The sequence below is a fragment of the Macaca mulatta genome, chromosome 2 (genome assembly GCF_049350105.2).
Source record: "Macaca mulatta isolate MMU2019108-1 chromosome 2, T2T-MMU8v2.0, whole genome shotgun sequence".
In the NCBI taxonomy this organism is placed as follows: domain Eukaryota; kingdom Metazoa; phylum Chordata; class Mammalia; order Primates; family Cercopithecidae; genus Macaca; species Macaca mulatta.
In genome coordinates, this window is record NC_133407.1 from 125127096 (window position 1) to 125150682 (window position 23587).

The 23587-nt window shown below is 46.7% G+C and overlaps 1 protein-coding gene across 2 annotated transcripts in view; it reads left to right on the forward strand.

The window, feature by feature from the left end:
• The first annotated feature begins 5682 nt into the window (after positions 1–5682).
• The window catches only part of PTPRG (protein tyrosine phosphatase receptor type G), a 745340-nt gene continuing 727435 nt past the window's right edge, over positions 5683–23587 (forward strand). For both annotated transcript variants that reach the window (XM_015130516.3, XM_002802749.4), the window contains exon 1: positions 5683–6489. In XM_015130516.3, the coding sequence (XP_014986002.3) occupies positions 6405–6489 (85 nt within the window). In that variant the 5' untranslated portion in view covers positions 5683–6404. The remainder of the gene's footprint in view (positions 6490–23587) is intronic.

The following is a 23587-nucleotide window of genomic DNA, read 5'->3' on the forward strand; positions in this document are numbered from 1 at the left end:
CCAGTCATATTCCATTAGGACCAACACTAAGGACCTCATTTTAACTAGATTACCTCTGGAATGACCATATTTCCAAATAAGGTCACATCCTGAGCTTCTAAGGGTTAGATATCTCCTTTCAACATAGCTTCACAACAATTCAGCCCGTAACAGGCACTACTTTTAATAGTAGATGAAGTAGATTGATTGTAAAGAAGGCCACAAAATTCCTCCTACCTTTCTGTTCATGTCCTTTTGCTTCCTGACTTTGCTGTTTCTCTCATCAAGAACTTGAGTCCATTTCCACCTCCTCAGTGAATCTGCCCTGGCCTTGTCTTGCTTTGACCAGTCAAATGAAATAGAAGTAATTTCATACAACTACTAAGTCTAGGTCTCCAGGTGCCTTGCAGTTTTCACTCTCACTCTCCTACCTGAGATCTTTTTGTAAATGTCTGAGACAGGCTGCCATAGAGATTAATGGGTGAAGTCTGAGGTGCTCCAACCAACAGCTAGCACGAATTGCCAGGCATTTGAGTCAGGGTGTCTTAGACTATGCAGCCCCAGCTGAGCATCAGGATTCTGGTGCTATAGCTGCATGAATGACCTCACACAGAACCAGCAGAAGAACCACTCAGCTGAGCCCACCCCAAACTTCTGTCCTACTGTTTTCAGCTACTATGTTTTGAAGTGATTTGTTACACAACAATAAGATTGATACGGAAGAATGTTAAAAGCTTGAGTCTTCTGTTGTTTACAATCTGAATTGCCTCAACAAAATAACTTAATTCTAGCAGCCCCTGCTTCCTTTTTTGTAAAATGTAGATATTTCACTCATCTGTCACCATTGGTTCCAGGTTTTCAGTTTAAATGAATGAAAACGTAAGGGGGCCGGGCGCGGTGGCTCAAGCCTGTAATCCCAGCACTTTGGGAGGCCGAGACGGGCGGATCACGAGGTCAGGAGATCGAGACCATCCTGGCTAACACGGTGAAACCCCGTCTCTACTAAAAAATACAAAAAAGTAGCCGGGTGAGGTGGCGGGCGCCTGTAGTCCCAGCTACTCGGGAGGCTGAGGCAGGAGAATGGCGGGAACCCGGGAGGCGGAGCTTGCAGTGAGCTGAGATCGCGCCACTGCACTCCAGCCTGGGCGACAGAGTGAGACTCCGCCTCAAGAAAAAAAAAAAAAAAAAAAGAAAAGAAAACGTAAGGGATAGGAATAAGAGGAAATTACTAGCTCAAGTAACTGACAAGTCAAGGAGTTGGTTTGGCTTCAGGTATGATTTGATTCAAGAACTCAAATGAAGATATCAGGGATTTGTTGGCCCCCACCTCTCTACTCTCCTTTCTTCTTGTGTCACATTCTCAGGTGGGCTCGCCCCAAGTGAGGGCCCTCCTTGCAGTTTGAGGTTTAAGTTCATCTGGCCTGGCAAACCTAAAAGGAAGTTTGACTTTCATTGGACCTACTAGAAACATGTTCCCATCCCTGGGCCAGTCAGGCCAGAGGGATGAAATGCTCCATTTGGTCAGGACTAGGGCACGCGTCCATCTGAGCCAGTGAGGTGGAGAGGTGGAGGTAGGGGTAGGGGAAGAAAGGGTTAGGTTCAACAAGACCATCTGGGGAGACTGGCACAAAGGAAAACTGGGCCACTATTACTAGAAGAAAAGAAATGGGCCAGGCGCGGTGGCTCAAGCCTGTAATCCCAGCACTTTGGGAGGCCGAGACGGGTGGATCACGAGGTCAGGTGATCGAGACCATCCTGGCTAACACGGTGAAACCCCGTCTCTACTAAAAAATACAAAAAACTAGCCGGGCGAGGTGGCGGGCACCTATAGTCCCAGCTACTCCGGAGGCTGAGGCAGGAGAATGGCGTAAACCCAGGAGGTGGAGCTTGCAGTGAGCTGAGATCCGGCCACTGCACTCCAGCCTGGGCGACAGAGCGAGACTCCATCTCAAAAAAAAAAAAAGAAAAGAAAAAAGAAAATAACAGATGTTCACTTCTTATTACATAGGCTGGGTAAACAGATAACAGTAATAGCTTATATTTATTAAATGCCTATTAGGTGCCTAGCACTGTTCTGAATAGTTTATGTATATTAATTCCTCTTATTCTTCTCTATTTAGGAAGAAGTACGGTTATTATAGTATTCCTACTTTACAAATGAGGAAGCCAAGGCATAAAGTGATTAAGTTGCCTATGGTCATGCTTATATGAGTAGCATCAGAATCTAACTAGACTGGCTTGAAAGCTACTGCCTTTAACCTGCAGTCTATATTCAAAACAGGTCACCAGCAGTATGGTAGGCAGGATTCTAACATGGTCCCCAAGATCACCAACGCTTGGTATATAATTCCTTCTTCTTGAAATGGGTGGGACCTGTGAACATGACAGGATAGCCACTCCCTTGACTAGGTTACATTATACAGCAAAAGTGATGAAACAGTCACTCTCTAGAATCCTGTAGGAGGATTCTCCTGCTGACTTTCAAGGAGTAAGCTGCCATGTTGTGAGGGGGGCCGTGGGCTTAGACCACTAGTTGAAAGCAGCCCTTGGCCAACAGCCAACAAGAAAATAGTAATCTCAGTCCTACAACCACAAGGATCTGAATTCTGTCAATAATCTGAATGTGCTTGAAGGAGGAGCCCGAGCTCCAGATGAGAAAGCCTGGCCACCCCTTGATTTCAGCCTGATGAAACCCTGAGCAGAGGACCCAGCCATGCCGTGCCCCAGCTTCTCGCCTCTAAAAGTGACAGGCAATAAGTATGTATTTTTTTAAGCTGCTAAATTTGAGGGTCATGTATTACTAATGTCAGCATCTTCTCTTCGTAGCCTTTTTATCTTCCATCAGGGTAGTTAGGCTCTCTCTCCTTTGGCACTCCCAGGGTTTTCACACCAACTTGCTCACGTTATCACAGAGCCCCCATATCACCTGGGTTAGGATTGTAATTAGCAGGCTGGAGCATGGCAGGGATACTGGTAGGTCATTATTGTGTGACTAGCACTTGAAAGTGTCTAATGTGTATGAATTGTTCTGTAACTGGTTGCAGAATAAATGAAAAGGCATCTGTGAGGTATGTTTGCAAAATGTTATCTTTTGTAGGAACTGGTGGGGCCTGGGTTGTGCTTCCAAGGGTAGTTTGGGGGTAAACTTCAGCCTGGGGTCCTAAGACAGTCACCAGTCCATACCGAATTTCATGTGAAGTTTTAGCATGGGGCCTCCTACACTACTAAGGTAGTGGTAATTCACTTTTCAAACACTTGTGAGGTTTTCCCCGACTCTGAAGCTCTTTCTTTACATTCCACATTTTGGTGCCTTCTGAAGGCGTAATTCTGTTGCCTTTTCACTGCTGTGGAGGCAAACACATCTGGGTTGAGAATCTCAGCTCTGCTGCCCACTAGCTGAGGATCCATCATTGTACTCTTCTGAGCATGTTTCCTTGTCTATTAAATGGGGAAAATAATTCTCACAGCTGGCAGTATCGTAAGGACTCCATGAGAGAACGGAGCATGGACTTAGGAAGGTATGCTCCCATAAGGCCTGGGGGCTTGCCCTTTTTGTTCGAGGCTGTGTTCCCAGTGTGTCCCTCAAACAGTAGGTGCTCAATACATTTGTTGAATGAGTAAGCAGTTTATGGCATGAATTCAGCACAATGCCTGGTAGACAGTAAGCATTCCACAAAGGAGAGTTTTTACTGTCCATTTCAGAGGAGGAAAGTCACCTGAGGACGCTGACACAAGTGTTCCACGAGTTTTTCCCATTTTATCACTCGACATTAAGAAGGTAGTCAGGGATGCTGGGGTAATCTAACTTAGGAACGAATATCCCTCAATACAACACTTCCAAGAAAAATGGCCCTCGCCATCTTTTATAAAGAAGTCAGGATTCCAATAAAACCAGGAAGGACTACATTCCAAAACAAACAAACTCCACTCATTTCCCACCCTGGGGGAGGGTGTTCACCCTTGTTCTGCTAAAGATAGAGCTAGGGCCCTCCCCAGGAACTTCCTGGCTTTTATTAGTTTGTAATCCCAAACGTAACTTTTCAATGGTTTTTCTTTTGGAAGTGTGGGTGTGAAACCGCTTCCCTAATCACATCGAGCGGGAGGATCTCCAGCCATCTGTACATTATTTGAAAACCTAGCATCCGGTTGGGATGTTTGGGTGGGTGGAGGACCCTGCCGTGTTGGGATAAAACAGCAGGGACACGTTTAAAACACGTCAAGAGCCGTGCGCGGTGGCTCACGCCTTAATCTCAGCACTTTGGGAGGCTGAGGCAGGCGGATCACAACGTCAGGAGTTCGAGACCAGCCTGGCCAATATGGTGAAACCCCGTCTCTACCAAAACAAACAAACCAACAAAACAACAACAACAACAACAACAACAAAAATAGTCGGGCGTGGTGGCGGGCGCCTGTAGTCCCAGCTACTCGGGAGGCTGAGGCAGGAGAGTCGCCTGAACCCGGGAGGCGAAGGTAGCAGTGACCCGAGATCGAGCCACTGGACTCCAACCTGGGCGACGGAGCGAGACTCCGTCAGAAAACAAAACAATCCCACGTCAAGATCGCTTTGAAACACGGGCAGAAAAACTAGGCAAAAATTTTCAAACGGCTAATTACCTTGGCTCAGTTACACATTTAATCAAAAGCCCGCCTCCCCCACTTTTAGCCCCAGCGTAAGAATGTAAAATAGGGCGCTTAGAAGTCTAAGCGATAAAGATCTTCTGACCGAGAGCGAAGGGACAAAACTCATTACAGATAAGCCTAGTCCTCCCATTTCCCCCGGACGCCTCTCCCAGATTGCTAAAGAAGCAGCAGCTCCCCGGGTGGCTGCCAGGAAATCAGTACAGCCCCGCGGCAATGCTTTCACCCTGCAGGGGGTAAGAGGCGCACTTCCTGCGCTCTCCCCGCGGCTAAGCCGGGGTGCGGGAACCTTCTCCAGAGAAGCTGTGAGTTGGGGAAACTCCGCCACCGATCCATCGTGGCGCGGAGAAAGGAGATGTGGGGCTCGGAAGGGCTAGATTTCGCAATCCTGGGTTCGATATTCCTCCCCTCCCCCACTTTCCCCAGCCTTGGACTGGGCCAATGAAAGCCTGAAAAGGAAAAAAAAAAAAAAAAATTAAATCTCAACGTAGTAGGAGTGCAAAGGCCGCTCGGCTTTGTTTCCCGGCGGGGGAATGCGCTGTGTTGGAGGCGCGAACAGGGGCCGCGGACGGGTGAGCCCCACCGCGGCAACTGCCAGGAGGTGAAGCCGAACAGGAAACCCCATCGCTTTAAAAAGGCAGCTGTCCGCCCTCCGCCTTTCCCCGCGCCCGGGCCAGGGGCCCGGGATCCGCGAGCTACGCGGACGGGGGATCTCGCCAAACCCGAGCAACGTGCGGCGTCTTTTAAGAGCTCAAACAACGGGAATCCTGCAAAAGACACGCCGGCTCCAGAAGGCAGCCTCCCTTCTCTCTCCGAGCACGGGCTACAATCGCCCCCAGTCCTCAAACTGTCCCAGTAGAGGCCGCAGCCACCGGTGCCGCGCGGAGAGAGCGGAGCCGAGGGACCCCGTGCTAGGCGGGAGCCGAGCGCGGCTGCTTTAAGAGCGCGGAGAGCGCGCGCCCGCCAGCTGGCCCGGGCTGCGCGCCCCCGCCACCACCGCGCGCCCCCTGCTCGCTCGCTCGTTCGCTCGCCGGCTTTAAAGTCTCTGCCAGGATCCATGCTCACATGTTACTTCCTGTATGGAGGCATGGCCAGTTTCCAGCCCCGCGCTCTTCGTTCCTCCCCAGCCTGCGCCGGAGCCACAACTTTCAGGAGCATGGACTGAAGGCGCCCTCGCCCCAGCGCCCCTCTGAGATCCTTTGTGTTTTCCTCCGTTTCCTCCGGCCGTTTCTATTTTGGGGGGCTCTCCGCTCCCCCCGCCTCTCCCCTCCCCTCCCCTCTCGCAAACATGCCTCCTTCCTTCCCGGGGCCCTGGAAGGAGCTGCCTGCCTGAAGCCCGGAGACGCCGCGCCGCGCTCAGCCCCGCCGCCGCCCGCCGGCTCTCGGGCTGTGCTGCGCTGCCGACTCAAGTTGGGGATCCTCGGCTGCTCGCCGCCGCCGCCGCCGCCTGCGGTCCCTGCCTGCCCCGGGCCCGGGGCATCGCCGCCGGCCGCCGACTCCGCGCCCTGTCCGCTCGGCTCTCTCCTTTTTGAACGGAAAGCAGCCCTTCTCCGCCGAGAGGATCGTCCCCAGCGTGGCTCTGCGTTCCCGGTCACTTTTTGAGATTTTCCGGGGGGCGCTCGGCGGCTTCCCGGATTCCAAGGGGACTCGGGCCGCCGAGCGCGGGGGGCCCGTGGAGCGGGCGAGCCGGGGAAGCGCCCCGGCTTAGCGGAGGCTCGCACGGAGGCAAGAACTTATTCAACAAGTTTATCCCCCTGCTTTCCTCTTTTCGATGTGCGTTTTCGGACATGCGGAGGTTACTGGAACCGTGTTGGTGGATTTTGTTCCTGAAAATCACCAGTTCCGTGCTCCATTATGTCGTGTGCTTCCCCGGTGAGTGCCGGCCGCCGAGGGGACGCGGCCCCGGCCGGCGCGCGTTGGGGATGCAGAGTTGTCGCCTGGGCGCGGACCTCCGGCGCCCGTCCGGGAGACCCTGGAGAGGGTGGAGGGTGGCCCGGCGCCCGGGGAGTAGAGAAGGATCTGCTCCGCTGGCTTGGGCGCTGTTTAGGGAGGCTGGCTGGTGGTCGAGGAAGGTGGAGGCAGGGGCCGGCCGGGGAGGGGCTGGGGGACGCGGGGATCTGCTCCCGTTCCGTTTTGGGGGGCCTGGGGAGCTGGAATCGGGAGGAAGGGGTATTTCCTTTGCTGACTCGTCGCCGATCGGGAGAATTCGAGTTGTAGGGCGGTTGGGGAGACTGAGGCCATGGAAAGGATGCTTCTGTGGGTTTTGGGGGACCCGGGATGAGCCCCCTCGCTCTGGCGGGTATTGAAGGAGCTCAGAAGGTGGGGGTTTGCTTTGCTGTTCTCCACCCCTTTGGGAAGGCTAGGTTTCGGGGAATGGAAGTCGGAGGCTGGCCGCGGAGGACTGAAGATGTGGGGAGCAGCCTGCGTTCTGGGGTCGGGGGCGCCCTCCCCCGTTCTCGGGGCTGGGGCGCGGGCAGCCCTTCGGTGCCGGCGTGAGGCAGCCTCCTTGGGTGCAGTGAGAGGGCAGGGCGCAGGCGACTAGGGGAGATCCGTGTCTCCCCTAGCCCCGACCGTGGCCCCTTCCCTCCGCTGCTCTGCTCGATTGGATTGCCGGGGTCTGGACGCGGGGAGGGGGCGGGGGCGGGTCGGCGGCCGGGTTGCAGTTCGCGCTTGGGCGGATTTTTTCCTGTCTCGCGCGCCTTGCCTACCTTCATCTTTGCCCTTTTGCAGGCTGTTCGCGGCTGGCAGCCCCAGAGCCGCCCCTTTCTGGCCAGGTTAAGACAGGAACAATATTGGCCATTGATAACGAGAATAAATCACCGCACGTAACTGTGTGAGGCTCGGCGACCCTCCACTTCCAGCCCTCAGCTGGCAAGCCCCCTCTTCTCTCCTCTGGGGAGGGCAGAGGCCAGCTGCCTCCCTCTCCTCTCTTGCAGCTCCCCTGGGCAGCAGCCCCGAACTCCCTCGTAGCTGTCCTGCTCCCTCCCTGGGGGTGGAGGCCAAGTCCTGCCCTAGCCCGGGGAAGGTCTGGAAGAAAGGGGGCGATTGGCTTTTCATCCCTCGCTCCCCTAAGGACAGAGAATTCCCCGTTTTTCTGTCCTCTCATTCGTCAGCTCCTGGATACCCGGAGGTGGAGGTTATCTGAATCAAGAAAAAGAGGAACGTGCCTCGAGGTCTCCGCTCTGCTTGGTTACAGCCGCCTGTCCCCGGGCGGCTGGAGCGCCCGTTTTTGGTGCAGCGGGTCCCTTAGTCCCGTCGTGCGCCGTGGAGCAGGGCGCGGGAGCCCTCGTCGCTCTCGGGGATCCCTCTCGGGGGACTGGCAGCGAATGCCCCCTTTGCAGAGTCGGGGATGGCCTCGAGGGGCAGAAAGGCAAAGCACCGTCTTGTCTTCTGCACCCTCTTTTCTCTCTGCGCATCCTCCTGCCTGCGGAGCGGCACGGAGCTCCAGCCCAGAAACGCAGTCCACACTCACCTTGGGGCCTGGGGTTTGCCCACTGGAGTCCTCCCTCTACGGTAGTGTAGGCCTTGGGGACACCTCCCGTTAGAAACAGCTGCCTTCATTCACTTAAAGACTACTGCTCACTATTTGGGTTAATCATCTCCCCCTGCTAGTCTCCCCTGGTTTACCACGGACTTGCCGGTTGAGCGGGCTCAGGTGCACACGGGTTGAGCTTTGTGAGGGCCACTCTTTAATGGATGCAATGGGAGGCCGTGGAGGACAGACTTGCAAATTAGAGGAATTTCAAATTCCACTTCTGTCCTTGCGCTCGGGGATGCAGTCAGTGGGCTGACTGTGGTTTTCTTTTCACTGGTGTTTGAGGAAGCTTGAGATCCAAAATGGGACTGCCAGGGAGCGTGCTTTCGTGGGGCTTGGACCATTTTCGTCTTCTCATTTTCTTTTCGCGCCCACGCTGCGAGGTAAATAGCCCCTTTCCTGGTCCGGGAGCCGAGGGCTGTCGGAAAGGGAAAGGACAGTGGTGGGAGGCGTAGGGAAGAGGGCGGTTTGGTTTGGAAAAGTGCAGCCCGAGAGAGGGAGCAGCAGGCTTTGGAGCACGGCAAAGTTAAAAAATATCAGAGCTTTGGGAGAAGCTGGCTTTCCGTTTTCCGAGGTTGCCGCGGCGCCGCTGGACCTCAGGGGGCGCCCCCGAGCCACTGGTGGGGCTCCTGCCACCTCCACACTGGTCGGCCTCGGCCACTTCCAGGCCGCAGGGATGGGGAGCGCGTGCCCGGGTTCCGAGGCTCTGGGGCTGCTGACGCGCCTTGGCGCGAGGAGGCGGCCTCGGCCTGGCGATGCTGCCCCGGTCTTTCTCGAAACCCGGTGGGGGCTGGAGTTCGCCTTGGGACCCCCACTTCTTGCCTGCTATAACCTCGAAAGCCCTTATCTGTTTGACACGAGGGATAAAAATGCTTCTGTTTTGGAGTAGGGTCCTCCTTGTGAGGTCTTAGCCAAAATCCTTTGTTACTTAGTATTTTTGTTTGTTTCCTCTCAGAATCATAACTCAGCATAACTCTTCAGTTGCATTTGAGTTTTCAGCTCCTGTTTAGGATGTACGGGTTAGTTGTAGTTGGGGCAGGGTTTTGGAAACACAGCCCTGGCATGATCTTTTTCCCAGTGGATTGAAAACAGTGGATTTTAGTCTTTGAACAGCAGTGTGGCAGGTTTGGGATCCATTCAGCGTTAATAATGCTTTAAGCGATCCTTTCCAAGTGCAAAGCCAAGAGTGTTACCAAACATGGTATTACGCATATTACGTTTTTATATATCTTTATAAAGCACTGCAGAAATATTTACAAAAATAGCAAAATATAATGGATCCCCCACCCAACTTCAACACTCACAACTCAATCTTTCATGTCTTCCTCCCCAACACCTTATTATTTTAAAGCAAATCCTACACATAGTTCATTCAAACTGATACATATCTCCAATCACTGGGAATTTAATCGCCTCTGACACAATATAAAATGTGTTACTTGAGAGGGTTAACCTTTTATCTATTTTACGTTCTCAGGCTATTCAGCAGATTTTTTTTTTAAATTGATTTTTGTCTTTCGGCCCTCAGAGTGAAACTCTGGTTTTGATATGTTTTGTATTGTAATTACATTACATCTAGGATGCTGTCATTGGAAACACTTCAGATGGATAAGCTCAGCTGTGTACCTTGGATGTGTCAGAATTGGAGGCTCCGTCATTAACATCGGGTGAATCATGAATCTCCCTCTAAGCTGTCTCTTATTTGCATGTGCGGGCTTTAGTTCTGATGGGCATCCCTTGTGGACTTAGGAAAAGGCAAAAGTAATATTTGGAAGTCAGCAGTCTTTCTCTTTACAGGGTGTGAGCTTGTACAGGGTTTTTTTCACTCTCCCTCATGTATCATGTTTGAAAATGAAGAATCTTTACCGAGTCTCTAAACTGGGTTCCTTTGACACAGTTATGGAATAAAATTTTTGATGTTTCCTTCTAAACAGTGTTCACATTTGAGGGTTGATGGAGTTACAGCACTAATAAAGATAGGCATACACAGGGCCTGTTGGAAATAGGGGAAGTTGCTGCTGTTGCTGGAAGAAGAAAGGTCATAGGAAAGGTTGGCTGATGTGGGAAAACTCACTACTCCATAGTGAAGCTTTGAGCATTTCCCCTTAATTATGGATCTGTTTTCACTGAATAAAAGATTATGTTGTTGTTTACATGAAGCAATCCAGGGCATGCTGACGATTTAATGCAGCAAAACAAACAGCCCTATCAGATTTGCCTTTCTATTCTAAACTGCTCCCAAGTTAGCAAAGTAGAATCAGTCATATTCCTGTGTGCCGATTGAAAGTAATTTTCTTGGCATTCACCTGAGATCACTTAAAATGCCCTAGAGTAGTTATTCGGGAGCCTCTCATACTCCCTTGCCTCCCTTCCTTTTCCTGGAGACTTCTTTTCTTTTTTTGAGGTGGAGTCTCACTCTGTCACCCAGGCTGGAGTGTAGTAGTGAGATCCTAGCTCATTGTAACCTCTGCTTCCCAGGTTCAAGCGATTCTCCTGCCTCAGCCTCCTGAGTAGCTGGATCTACAGGCGCGTGCTACTATGCCCAGCTAATTTTTGTATTTTTGTAGAGACAGGGTTTCGCCATGTTGGCCAGGGTGGTCTTGAACTCGACCTCAGGTGATCTGCCCACCTTGGGCTCCCGAAGTGCTGGATTACATTTCTACTGGGCTGTTGCTTTAACACTTTGCTTTTACAGTGAAACGTTGTTTGTTCTTTTTAAATCTGGATTTCCATTCAGCATGTGACAATGAAATGCCATTTCTAGGCAGGATGAAGATTACAATATGTGTACATTCTGAATTAAGAGATTTAAACAATTGTAATTAATACTGTCATCCTGGGTTACATTCATGTGGTCACATTCCATAACCCGGAGTTTATGGGAAAAATTTAGGGCATCTGAAGTTGCCTCTAAAGCACTTGATGCCCTGAAATTAGCCCTTTGTTTGCTTTGGTTCAAAGTTGACCTCTGTTAGATGTTGATGGTGGTCCCTCAAATTGTTTTTGGCTGTATCCTGTTTAGAGAATAAAATGGGCTGTTTTATTAATATGGAAGCCAAGAAGTACACTGCTCCCCACCTTTAGTTCTCCACCTGAGCTTGATCTAGGTTAAGCAGCCACTGATGAGGGAGTGGCTCAGGAGGGGCTGAGAAGAGCCTGCTCTGTGAGGGCTTCTTTTGGGATTTGGCAATAGTCACTGAATTTGTCCCAGAATGAGGTTGCCTGTGCAAATGATTAAAAGATAAGGCTGGGCACTGTGGCTCACTCCTATAATCACAGTGCTTTGGGAGGCAGTAGGGTCGCTTGAGCCCAGGAGTTGGAGACCAGCCAGGGCAACATAGGGAGACCCTGCCTCTAAAAATAATAAAACACTAATTAGCTGGGGGCACTCTTTAGTCCCCACTACTTGGGAGACTAAGGTGGGAGGACTGCTTGAGGCCGCAGTGTACTGTGATCATGCCACTGCACTCTAGCTTGAGTGAGACACAGTGAGACCCTGTCTCCAAAAAAAAAAAAAAAAACCAAAGTCCATTTGCCAGTCTGAGAAATGGGCCCAACCATCTTGCTTGGAAACGAACTACATCCAGGACTAGGGCAACGTTCTGTGCACTTAAAAAATCAACTGTACTTGTGTAAAAAAGAGTTATCTGATACGGACTTTGCTTTGACTTATTTTTGGTATTGTGTTTATGTGGAGTTGTAACCAACAAAATCAATAAAAAGGATAAGTATATTCCAGAAACCTGTATTTACTTCCCGTTGCTTTTCCCTACAATTTGCCTGTTGCAAATTTCTAAGAACTCAGGATTGTTAATGGCTCTTTAAAAAATGTCTTAAAGTAATATAGGTAAATTTCACTTTCAGGAAAGTCTGTGATGATTGAGATGTAGAACAGATAAATTTGTGGTTTACTCAGTGCGAAAAGGATTGTTAGGCGTAAGTGATGGCTGTGCAAGATTGCTTTAAGTAGCTAGAGGGCTTCTTGAGTGATTGTCCCCTCCTATTGGGACAACTATAATTGGAGGGACCATTTTACCTGGTATCATTTGTAGCAAGATATTTGGTGTTTTGACAGAAAAATATATTCTGTGTGAGATAGCTTGCTGAATCTATGCAGGCCCAAGGTTTTATGATTGCAGCCCTTAATACAACTATTAAAAAATTTTTGGTTTTGGTCAGGTGCAGTGGCTCATGCCTGTAATCCCAGCACTTTGGGAGGCTGAGGCGGGTGGAACATGAGGTCAAGAGATCAAGACCATCCTGGCCAACATAGTGAAACCCCATCTCTACTACAAATACAAAAATTAGCTGGGCGTGGTGGTGCGTACCTGTAGTCACAGCTACTTGGGAGGCTGAGGTGGGAGAATCGCTTGAACCCAGGAGGCGGAGGTTGCAGTGAGTTGAGATGGCACTACTGCACTGCAGCCTGGGTGACAGAGCAAGACTCCGTCTCAAAAAAAAAAAAAAAAAAAAATTTTGTTTTAAGTGCTTCCAGGGATAGGAAGAGGAATGACAGATGATGAGGTTTCTATATGTGCCTGGTTTCTCTTTTGGAAACCTCCCAAACAGAATTGGGTTGTGTTTCACTTGTACTTGGGGTGGATGTGGGGAGGGAGGTAACTTACATATTGAATGAAAACTTTGATGTGTGTCAGCCAGTTGGTGAGAGTTAACCATACTGTTTTGTCAGCATGTAGCTGGAAGAAGTCTTTTAGGATCCTGGAACTTGTTAATGCTTTTTTATTTGTTTTCTAAACTAGGTAGCTATTGAGAGTTATACAGAATATAGCAAAGTAGGTAAGAATATGGCCTCTGGAGTCAGCCTACCTCTGCCATTGCTAGCTGTGCTACCTTGGAAAAGTTACATACCCTCTCTGTGCCTAATTTTTTTCTTCCTCTTTGAAATGGGGTGGTGATAGAAGCCTGACTCCTAGAGTCTTTGTGAGGCTGGAATGAGAATGCATATAAGGACTTAGCGCTATGCATGGTAAATAGTAAGTGCTCAATAGCCATTTTTTTAAATCAAAAGTTTTATAGGTTTATTTTTGTAGAGACAGGGGCTCTCCCTGTGTTGCCCAGGCTGGTCTTAAACTCCTGACCTCAAGTGATCCTCCTACCTCAACTTCCCAAAGCGCTAGGATTACAGGCCTGAGCCATTGCTCGTGGCCGCCGTTTTTATTTTATGTGTTCTTAAGAGATTTGGATAGGAGTGTATGGAAGGAGGACAGTGGAATTGAAAAGGACGACTGTATGTATAGACAACTTTTTAAAAAAATGGTGTAAACATATGTGATGGGTTTTTGTATCTGTCTTTGCTGTTGAGGGTGAGGAGGAGTGGGGATCAGCATGAGGACATCCTATGTAAGATTACTAACAGGTTACATTTTGAAGTTTAAAGAAATGAGAAAGCCCTCATGAAGTCTGAGATTGCCCACATTGCAAAGGAGGTCTCTGCTTTCTCAGCTTTGAGTGGGAAAAATGCTTTCTGCGGGCTTAAAATGTGTCTGATGAATCTTCCAAATCCCTGTGTAGAAAGAATCGTCTGGTCCTGCATCCTGAGATGTTAATTCGTCTTCTCAGGCCTTATGGACGGTGTGGTAATGGAGGAAAATAGGTTACTCATTACTGGGATTCACTTTGGCTCCACTGATGGGAAGCAAACAGTAGTTGGGTGTTTGCTTTTGTTTTACACTTGTGTAACACTTGAACACATTCATGTCCTGTCTCTATATTTTCATGGATTCAGAGCTACAGAGCATATGAGAGAGAACCAAACACTCATGCACACCTTGTGCCCTCTAATCTTTTCTTTTTTCTTTTTGCAGACTGAAATCAGCATGATATTTTTCTGGCCAAACAACAAAATGTGATTTTAAACTACTCAGTTTAGCTATTTTTGGGGAGTAGCAAAGTGACACAGTTGGCTGCTGAATTCTAGCAACTAAAAAAGAAAAAAATGAAAGCATAGTTCATGGAATATGTAACACTTCCATGTAAGAAAATAGGACAACTGGTCTTATTTTTGGGTCTGTGATACTATCTTTCTAAGTGAGTGAAGCAGGGTGTTGTATAATGCAGTGGATATACTTTTGAGGAATTCATACTAGTTACAATATACATCTAAGAGGTATTTGAGTTATCATACCATTACTGCCTCATGAATCCTGCAGTGCACTTAAATCAGATCCGCTCATTAATTGGGAATGATTTGGGTAGGGGACACAGCCATAAGCAATTGACCAAGCATACAAGCATAGTCTAGTGAGGAAATATTACTGACTTTTTAAGGTTGTCTCGAGAACTTTTTAAGAATTGTGAAAAGGATTTATTTACAAAGCAGTGGTTATTTATGAGTTTTACCTGTTTTTTAAAATGACACTTTTCCAGAAGCGTTTCTCTAGTAAACGTGAAGGCTTAGCTCTGTCCGTGGGTAGCTAAGGGTGGTTACCCATGGGTGGTTACCTAACATCTTGTGGAAGTGGGATTGGGTAGCGCTGGGGATCTGGGAGTTTCAGATATACATATCTCTTATTCAGAATCCACACCAAAACCCCAGAGACCTGGGTTGAAATTCTTAGTTCATTACATCATTTACCTTGGGCACATGGGCCTCACCCTTTTAATCTATAAAATGGGAATAATAATTATAATAGCCTACGCTTACCAGGCACATGTGATCTCTGCCCCATACTTGAGCATTTTATATGCTTTTAATCATCCCTGGAAGTAGAAACCGTGATTATTTCCACTGTAGGGTGAAGAAACTAAAGTTGAAGAAGGTAGGTCCAAGGTCACCGGGCTAGTGAGGCGTAGGGGTGTTGGCGGGGGCGGTGGGGGGTTGGGGGGGCACGGCGGTGATTGTAATATGTTTCTCTAATCATTGCTCAGGGTTTTGTTTTTTTTTTTTCCAGATAGAAAAAAGTTATTTTTTTTTTTTTTTTGAAGAGCGTATGGAAACTAATTTTCCTAATTGCACAGGAGGGCCAATTGAAAGATCTAGCTTTTTATGTATTTCACCCTATTTTCCCATATAAGCAAGTGCCATAAACACTGGGTGAAATACTGTACTTGTTACAATTAAATAAGTACGTAATGCAATTAGTATAGGATTTTATTTGGTTACGTTGAAGAGATGACCTTTCAGCAAATTACTTTAGCTTCTGAATAAGCTGATAATAACTGTGGATAGAGACTGAATTTGTTGGTGGTGAGTTTTTTTGACACTACTCCTCTTCCAAATTACCTAAATTGATTTGCTTTGTAATTTGAGAACTTTTGTTTGGGGCTTTGAATATGGTTACTTTGTAATAATGCGGTATTTTTACTGTCCCATGTATATCATCTAAGTGTGGGCAGCAGGCTGTGAATCATAACTTCAGGAAAGGTCTGAGGGTGTTGTGTTTGGCAAGAGATGGCTTGGATTCTGCATTTTTCCTCTGGAGTTTGGAACTAGCCATGGGAGCCAGCCAAACCAGCTGTGGGATCTTGGGCAAGACCCTCAATTTCTTTGGGGTTGTTTTCCTCACCCTTCACTAAATGGCTTCTAAATTTTTTTTCTGGAATTTTAGAGATTGTTGATTCTAGGCTAGGCAGTTTGGAAGGGTTATGGTCTTTTTGCAATATGCAAGTCAGATGCCTGGGACGCACTGTGATCTGTGAGGTGCACTTGTTGACTTTTTCCTGTGAGGGTTTGCTTCCTAAAGCATTGAGAACCCTTCCATTATCTTGCTAACCTTGCTACAGATTATCCTGAGGGAGTAGCAGACAAGGTGGTAAGTGGAACTTGGTTAATGGAATGCCTATAAGCTATTTTTTGTTGTTGTTTTTCAAACATGAAACCTTATTTCTCCTGGAGACCCAAGTAAAAAAACAAAAAAAACAAAAAAAAAAAAACGGAGATTTGCTCATGCCAACAAAATTATGTGTAGCCTTTAAAACTATCTAATGTGATTTATGATTGGAGTGGTGGGGGCAGACGTCTTTGTCTAAAATGAGAAACAAAGCTACTTCCGGATCTTGTGTCTGGAAAGGAGAAATGGAGAAAGGACAGGCATTTGGGTTATCTGGAATTCTACAGATGTTCTTTTGGCCATACTGTGTTTAAAAGAAAAAAATAAAATAAAAATTAAGAATGTGTTAAAAATCAGTCATTTGGCATTCATGCCATCAACAAGTTTCTGTGTGCCTAGAGCATGCCAGGCACTGTTCTAGGCACTGGGGAGACAATGGTGACCAAAACAGATGGAAGCCCCGGCCCTCATGAGAGCTTCCCATGAAAGTCTGGGTTATTCTTGAACAATAGGAAGGTCTAACAGCCTAGGGCCTATGCTCTTGCTAGGCAACAACATTAACCTGAAATTAAATAGTGCTACCCCTTGGGATGGGGCACACACCTGGCCCGTAGTGGTTATTTACAATACTCAGCTGGTCCCTGGAGGTGTTTGCCACCCAAGCATAGGTGGATTTTCCTGAGGGACAGATTTTTTCTTTGGACTTGTTTGGGGTTTTGTATTGCCTGGATTGGTCACGTGTAACCAGGTGTGTGTGCACATGCACTAGTGCGCACAGGTGCATTGCTGCCTGATGACTTGACTTCTTTCCTATCAATCTTGCTTATGAAGCTGAAGCTCAGCTCTCCTGGCTGTGTCCTTTTCTGGCTTTACAAATGGCCTGCTGCTTGGATATTGCACAGTCATGTGCTGACTTCCCTGGTTGATCTGAATTTCTGTTAGCTTGTTCAATTAAAACAAAAGTGTGTTTTGAAAAATCGCTCATTTAAGAGCTGGTTCTCTTGATCACTTTCTTGTTATCAGATGGCCCAATAAGGGGTATGATGTGGGGGGACAAGGGGGGAAAGCCAGTGACTAATGGAGTAGGATCTGAGTACATTAATATTGGAGATGCCTTATTGGTGGGTCCCTTGCTGCTTAGTTTTTTACACGATATTGCTGCCCTCCTAATTTTTGCACATGGATTTCCAATAAATGATAGAAATAGTGCACATTTTAATTTTTACAACAACAACATGTGAAAGCTTGAACTTTGTACACAATAGAGTGGCTAGCTTTTGACTATTACAGATGTATGATTTGAGGGGATGATTCCTTCACCCTTGTTTTAGTACATGTTCATTAAGTGGTCGCTGTAATATGTAATACATTTACATGAATTTCCCACATATGATTCAGAGCCAAATTAGACTATGTTCTTTGAGGGCAGGACCACATTCATCCTTGTGCTGTATCTTTGGTGTGTTGGTAGCAGTAGTCATGTTTGAGGGCTGACAGAATGAGTAGATAATGCTCTTCAAATGGTTATAGAATGTTTTACAAGACACTGATGTCATTGCATGTATTTTCAATATATCTCATGTTTGTATATTGTGTCTTCTTACGAGATATGCTATCCAAGGTTAATACCTTCCTCAAGATAATTCTGAGTATATATATTGTCATGGTGGTTGAAGTTTATCTTTAAAAAGAGAAAAGCTAAATTCGTACCTTCTGTTGGCCACTAAGGTATCTATTGCTGAAAACAGGATTCTGTCCTAATTAGAGGACAAATGTGTCTGGGACCGCAGGGTTATGTTTTGATGGTTGCAATGGTAGTAAACCTTTTTTTTTTTTTTCCCCCTCTCTTGTGGAATAATTTAAGCTAAATTCTGTGAATATGGTGCTCATTGTTTCAAAAGTGGCCTTGGATCTTAGGGTTGATTCAGGAGAAGGTAGCCTTCTTATTTCTGCTTTGTTTGTTCCAGAAACAGTGAATGAGGTATGCAGAGAGCAGCAGAGCTTGCCTCAGCTGACAGTAGAGCGTGAAAATGAATGCTGATCTGTTGCCCAGTAATGGCTTTGTGCAGGTTGGACTAGGAGAAGGGCTTGCCTGAGCTGATCATTTTTGCTTGGTTGACAAGTACTAGTTGATCACCAGATCTACTGCCCTTGATGAGACAGATGTTGGCTGGTGCATCATGGTGATTCCAGATGTGCGTAGGCAGAAGCTAAGTTTTCTAGAACACATTGCTAGTCAGTGCCTGCCCTGTTTTATCCCTCTTCCCACCAGTTGTTTTCTCTTCTACAACTAGTCATTTTCTCTTATTTACATGTGTGTGAAGGTTATGAGTGGAGGGTGCAGAAAATCTCTTGACAGTTTTAGGCACTAGCTTCTCATTTTCCCAGTCAGTTTGGTCAGAAGCTGCTGAAATTATTTCATGTGATAGAGGTTTGCATGCTAGAGGTCTTAGTTCATTGTGGGTTGCTATAACATTACCTGAGACTGGGTGGTTTATAAAGAAAAGAGGTTTATTTAGCTTCCAGTTTTACGGGCTGGGAAGTTCAAGGGCGTGGCCCTGGTGTCTGGTGAGGGCTTTTGTGCTGCATCATAACATGGCGGAGAAGGTGGAAGGGGAAGTGGACATGTGCAAAGAGAGGCAAAACCCAAGTGACGTCCTGGCTTCATAACAACCTCGCTCAAGGGAACTAATCCATTCCCACAAGAAATGACTCGGGCTTGCCAGAATGAGAACTCAGTCACTGCCTTGAGAATGGCACCAAGCCATTCATGAGGGATCCACCCTCATGACTCAGACAACTTCCACTAGGCTCCACTTTGCAGCATCACCATGTTGAGGATCAAATTTCAACAAGATTTGGTGAGGACAGACTGAAACCATAGCAGTGCATGACTCTAGCGTTAGAGATCTTTCTGAACATATTTTAGGATGTGGTTTTTCAAAGAACAACTCAGTTGCTAGTGAAGTTTCTTAACTGAAATGAGGGAGTTGCTGGTTCTTGAAATTTCTGTTGCTCCTTATGATGCGAAGTGGGGGTAAAATTGATTTCTGGGGAGTCTAGGGGAAATGTAAGCACTCTGACCACATAAACAAAGGATTTTGTGAAAGTAAACCTTATATGCCTTGGAAACTTTAAGTGGGGTTGGGGGAATGAGAGTTGAAGACAAGTGGATTCTGATGAAAGAGGCCAGTGGCAAATGTGTATTTAAAAAAATATGCATTTTTTTGCAGGTACCAGAGTGAATCCCAGCTTTGTCCTTGGCTAACTTTGGCCAGTTACTTAACTTTATTGGTTTTCTTATCTTTAAAATGGGGATAATGAGAATTTCAACCTTCTTGAATCCTTGTGAATATTAAATGAGATGTGTGTGCAAAGCACCAGAAAAGCATTAGGCACACAAAACTTGTTTTTTTTTTTGAGGTGGAGTCTCACTTTGTCACCCAGGCTGTTCAGTGGCACCATATCAGCTCGCTGAAACCTCTGCCTCTTGGGTTCAAGCAATTCTCCCTGCTTAAGCCTCCTGAGTAGCTGGAATTACAGGCGCCTGCCACCACGCCCGGCAAATTTTTGTATTACATAGAGATGAGGTTTTGCCATGTTGGCCAGGCTGGTCTTGAATTCCTGAACTCAGGTGATGTGCCTGCCTCGGCCTCCCTGGAGTTGGAGTTGATATTACAGACATGAGCCCCTGTGCCTGACTGGCACACAAAATTTTATAAATGGTAACTGTTTTTAAAAGCCAGTGCTTAAGATTCACGAAACAAAAGTGTGCGTAAACATGCTCTCAATGAATGCTGTGCAACTCTTGTGAAGACATGGGAGAGAGGTGGAGCTACGACAGCAGAGATCCCACAGCAAATAAAGTGGCAGAACCAGAATCTGAACTGGCTTTGGCTGCTGTCATGCCTTCTTCTGTGCAGAGCCAGAGTTCGATGAATTTAAGGCTCACATGGCTACCAGGAAGAATTTTTTTTTTTCATTGACAGAGGTTTAGCAAAGATGACTTTTAGGGTTTAATTTGTCCTATATCCCCCACCTTGAAGAAAAAGGTTTATAGCTACTCTTCATATTCTCATTGCTGAAATTATCAGCACGAGTAGGGTACACATGCCTTGCTGTATATCTTTGTGTTAATATGGGGCCAGTCACACCCCCTAGGTGCATACAGATGGGGATATTGAATGAAAGTGAACAGCATATGTCTTTTTCCTGTCCCTGTGTGTTATTTTGCAGTTTTTCTACAGAGGAATTGGAGATTGGCATTTGAGCTGATGGTCCCCATTCCCATAGCTGTGGCAGATGTTGCTAATTGATCACAGAGCTCTTTGCTACTGAAGCCTGAACTAGGTCTTAGAATCATTTTCAGTAGTTGGTCTGGGAGAGACTTTTGTGCCATCCCTGTGCAGATTAACCAACCTTCGAAAATAGCATGAGAAAGAGAGGTGTATCCAAGTGGCTACTGTATTCTTGCAAATAGGTGTGCTGCTACATGGGCAATTTTTAAGGTTTGCTGGTCCATGAAATTGATTTGAACTTATATTTGACTCACGTTTGTTTATTCAGAAAAAAAAAAAATCCAGTCTCTTGATGGTGGTTACATCATATTTTAATTGGTGAGGTCCACTAATGGAGGTTTAGGGATCTCAATTCACTTGCTTATTTTTCCTTTCTTCAAAGCCCAGAGGTTTTGCATCAGATTATGGTGCTTATAGGACTGTTTGTATTCCAAAGTGACACCTTTCTGAATTCTTAGCTATTTAAGTAAGTGTTAAGTATGGGCTTGATGACAGCAGTTTTTAAAAGTGTGATTGACTTATTGGATCCTTTCCCCCTGTTGTTTATACCTGACAAAGTGTCTTATGTTTGCTCTGAATAAGTTTATTGTTACCTTTAGGGTAGCTTGTTTCTCAAAATTTGAGTGGTCCTCTGATCAGTGTTATTTTTGATAAGGAAATTGAAGAGTAGGGATGAAAGGTGAAAGGAATTCATTTGCGAAGGTGACATCAGATAAATTTTGGGTGCTTGGTAACATGCCAAGTACTCGGATGACATCAGGTAATCCTGTATTTGTTTCCTGTATATGAGTTTTTCCACCTCAAGATTCCTTTTGATGTTGAGCCTTTGCTTAGTTACTGTGAAATGTCTATAGAGCTCTCTGTTCAATATGGTAGCCACCAGCTACCATGTGGCTAGTAAACACTTCAAGTGTGGCATGTCTGAATTGAGATATGCTCTAAGTGTAAAATATACACCAGATTTCAAAGACAAGTGAAAAAAGAATGTGAAATATCTCATTAAAACTTTTCATTGACTGCCTATTAAAATGATATTTTAGATATATTAAGTAGAAAATGCCATTGAAATTACTGTCACTTGTTTCCTTTTACTGTTTCATGTGACTACCATACAATTTTAAATTACACATGTGGCTCGCATTCGTGGCTCGCATTGTATTTTTATCGGACAGCCCTGGTCTAGAGAGCTCTTTCCAACCTTTTCTCACCTTCCAGAAGAGCATTTCACAGCTGTAAACCCCTGTGTGACACTGATTACCTGTTTTCTCTTCCCTGCCCCTTCAAAATGTAGGGTTAAGAGAAACTCTTGTAATTGATGGAGAAGGTTGTCTCCTGGAAGATACTGCCTCTGGGATATTCCGGGTATGTCAGGATAGCAAGTTAGGGTCATTTAGCTTTGCGTGCTTGTTTACCCATCTGTGAAATGGGGTAACAGTCCCTGCTCCATGAGGTTGTTTGAGGAGTAAGTGAGGTAAACCATGCAAGGCATTTGGCACAGGCCTTGGCATCTAGGGAGCACTTGAAAATAAAAGCTGTTATTATTATTTTACCAGCTCATGAGTAGACATTTAGCAGAGTTCCTGGCATTGATTTCTCCCTCTCCTGGTTCCTGTTGGTGCTGCATCGTGGGACATGTGTGGATTGCAGACTGTTCACTGCTACCTAGGAAATCCAGAGACAGCATCTTGCTTGAGCTCCTGCTCAGCAATTTGAAAGGTAGAAGGGAACTTGGGGATTTTCAGAGATTGCACATGGCCTGCGGAAGCTCCTCAACAGACTGTTATAATCCATTGCAGCCATCAGCCCCTGGTGCCTGGTGAAAGAGGCTTTATAATCCTGGACCCTTGTGTTTGCTTTCCTGGGTATTTCATGAATAGCCAAGCTCATCTAGGATCCAAGCTCTGGACTCGAGGGTATTACCAGTGGTTCAAGCTTTAATACAGCTGTAGATTTATTTGACCAGTTGGATCGAGTGGTGGTCTCTGCACCAAAACCCCCTCTTGGGATGTTTGGTTCCTTTCTCCAACAGAATGTTAAAATGGGTGGCTTTTCCAAGTAAAGTAAATATTCGGTACTCTCCAGCCTGCTACTTAATTTGGAAATTAAAATGTGGAGAATGTGAGAGACAGGACATACCCATATGAGAAAACAGTTAGGTCTGCCTAGAAGGGCTTCTAGCTTGGGTCCCATTGTGTCCATGTGCATCCACAGGCCAAGGACGTGGGCAGTGGTGGCTGCTGGCTAGGGAGGGAAGCAGAGGGACAGCTGGGAAAACCCCATCCCTGTTTAATTGTTTTGTTAGGTTCCCGATGGCAATGCTTCCTTCCCAGGGAGTGTTTGGCAGGGTGGACACATGCCCTTTGTTTGGTGCAGGTGATAAGAATCTGGGTTTCAGTGGTAAGTCCTTTTACGAGGGATAAACAAGGATGTTAAGGTCTTGCAGTTAGGGTGTTGAAGGGGCGTTGGAGGATCCTCAGGCCCCATCTGGAGCCTTGGAAACTCAGGGGAGGGCTTCTGAGAGCAGCCTGTGAGTCCCCACATGGGAATGGGAACAAAAGGAGTTCTGAGGACTACCTAATCCTCTCCAGCAGAGCCAGACTTCAGAGTGACTCTGGAAGAGACCAGTCCTCCAGACCTTTCTGTCCACACAGAACTTTGGCCGAGTTATCTCTTGCCACATTATCAAGGCATACCCTTTCTAGGGAGTGCTGTGATCACCTGCATCTGCCTCTAGTGACAGTTCCCTCTCTCCGTGTCCCTTCATGGGGTCTGGGAGTTTTACTCTTGTGTAGTATTTTCCACTGGAAGCCCCAAGGGAAGAACATCTCCCTCACCGGGGGTGAGGGAGGGCCCTGAAATTCTGCTGTTACTCTGACAGGTGTTTTTTACAGTGTGGCTAACACAAACCATTTGTTGAGCACCTATTGTGAACATGAGCTGGTGAAATAAAATCACTTCATCTTAGGGGCTGGACACACTTTATCCGTAATTCATCCTTGCATTTCTGAGGTGTGTGAGTAGAGGTTTTGCTAAGTTAAGGAATTTGCCCTGTATCATGTAACGTTGAAAGCAGCGAAAGCCGGCCTTCCGACTCCAAAGCCAGTGCTCTTCTTTCTAACAGTATGATGCTTCTGTTCATACATGGATAACCATCTATGCGCAGCTTGTGAATTGCACTTATTGGATTGAATTTTGGGTACTTAAGAGCTGAGTTCTGAAAAGGAGAAAGGCCAGGTGAGCGAGGACAGAAGGCTAACTTAGACTGACGTCTTCATTTTTTGGCACTCGGCCACTGTAGGGATACATGGAGTAGGGTGAAGTCTTTGTATGTACAGTTGGTCCTCGAA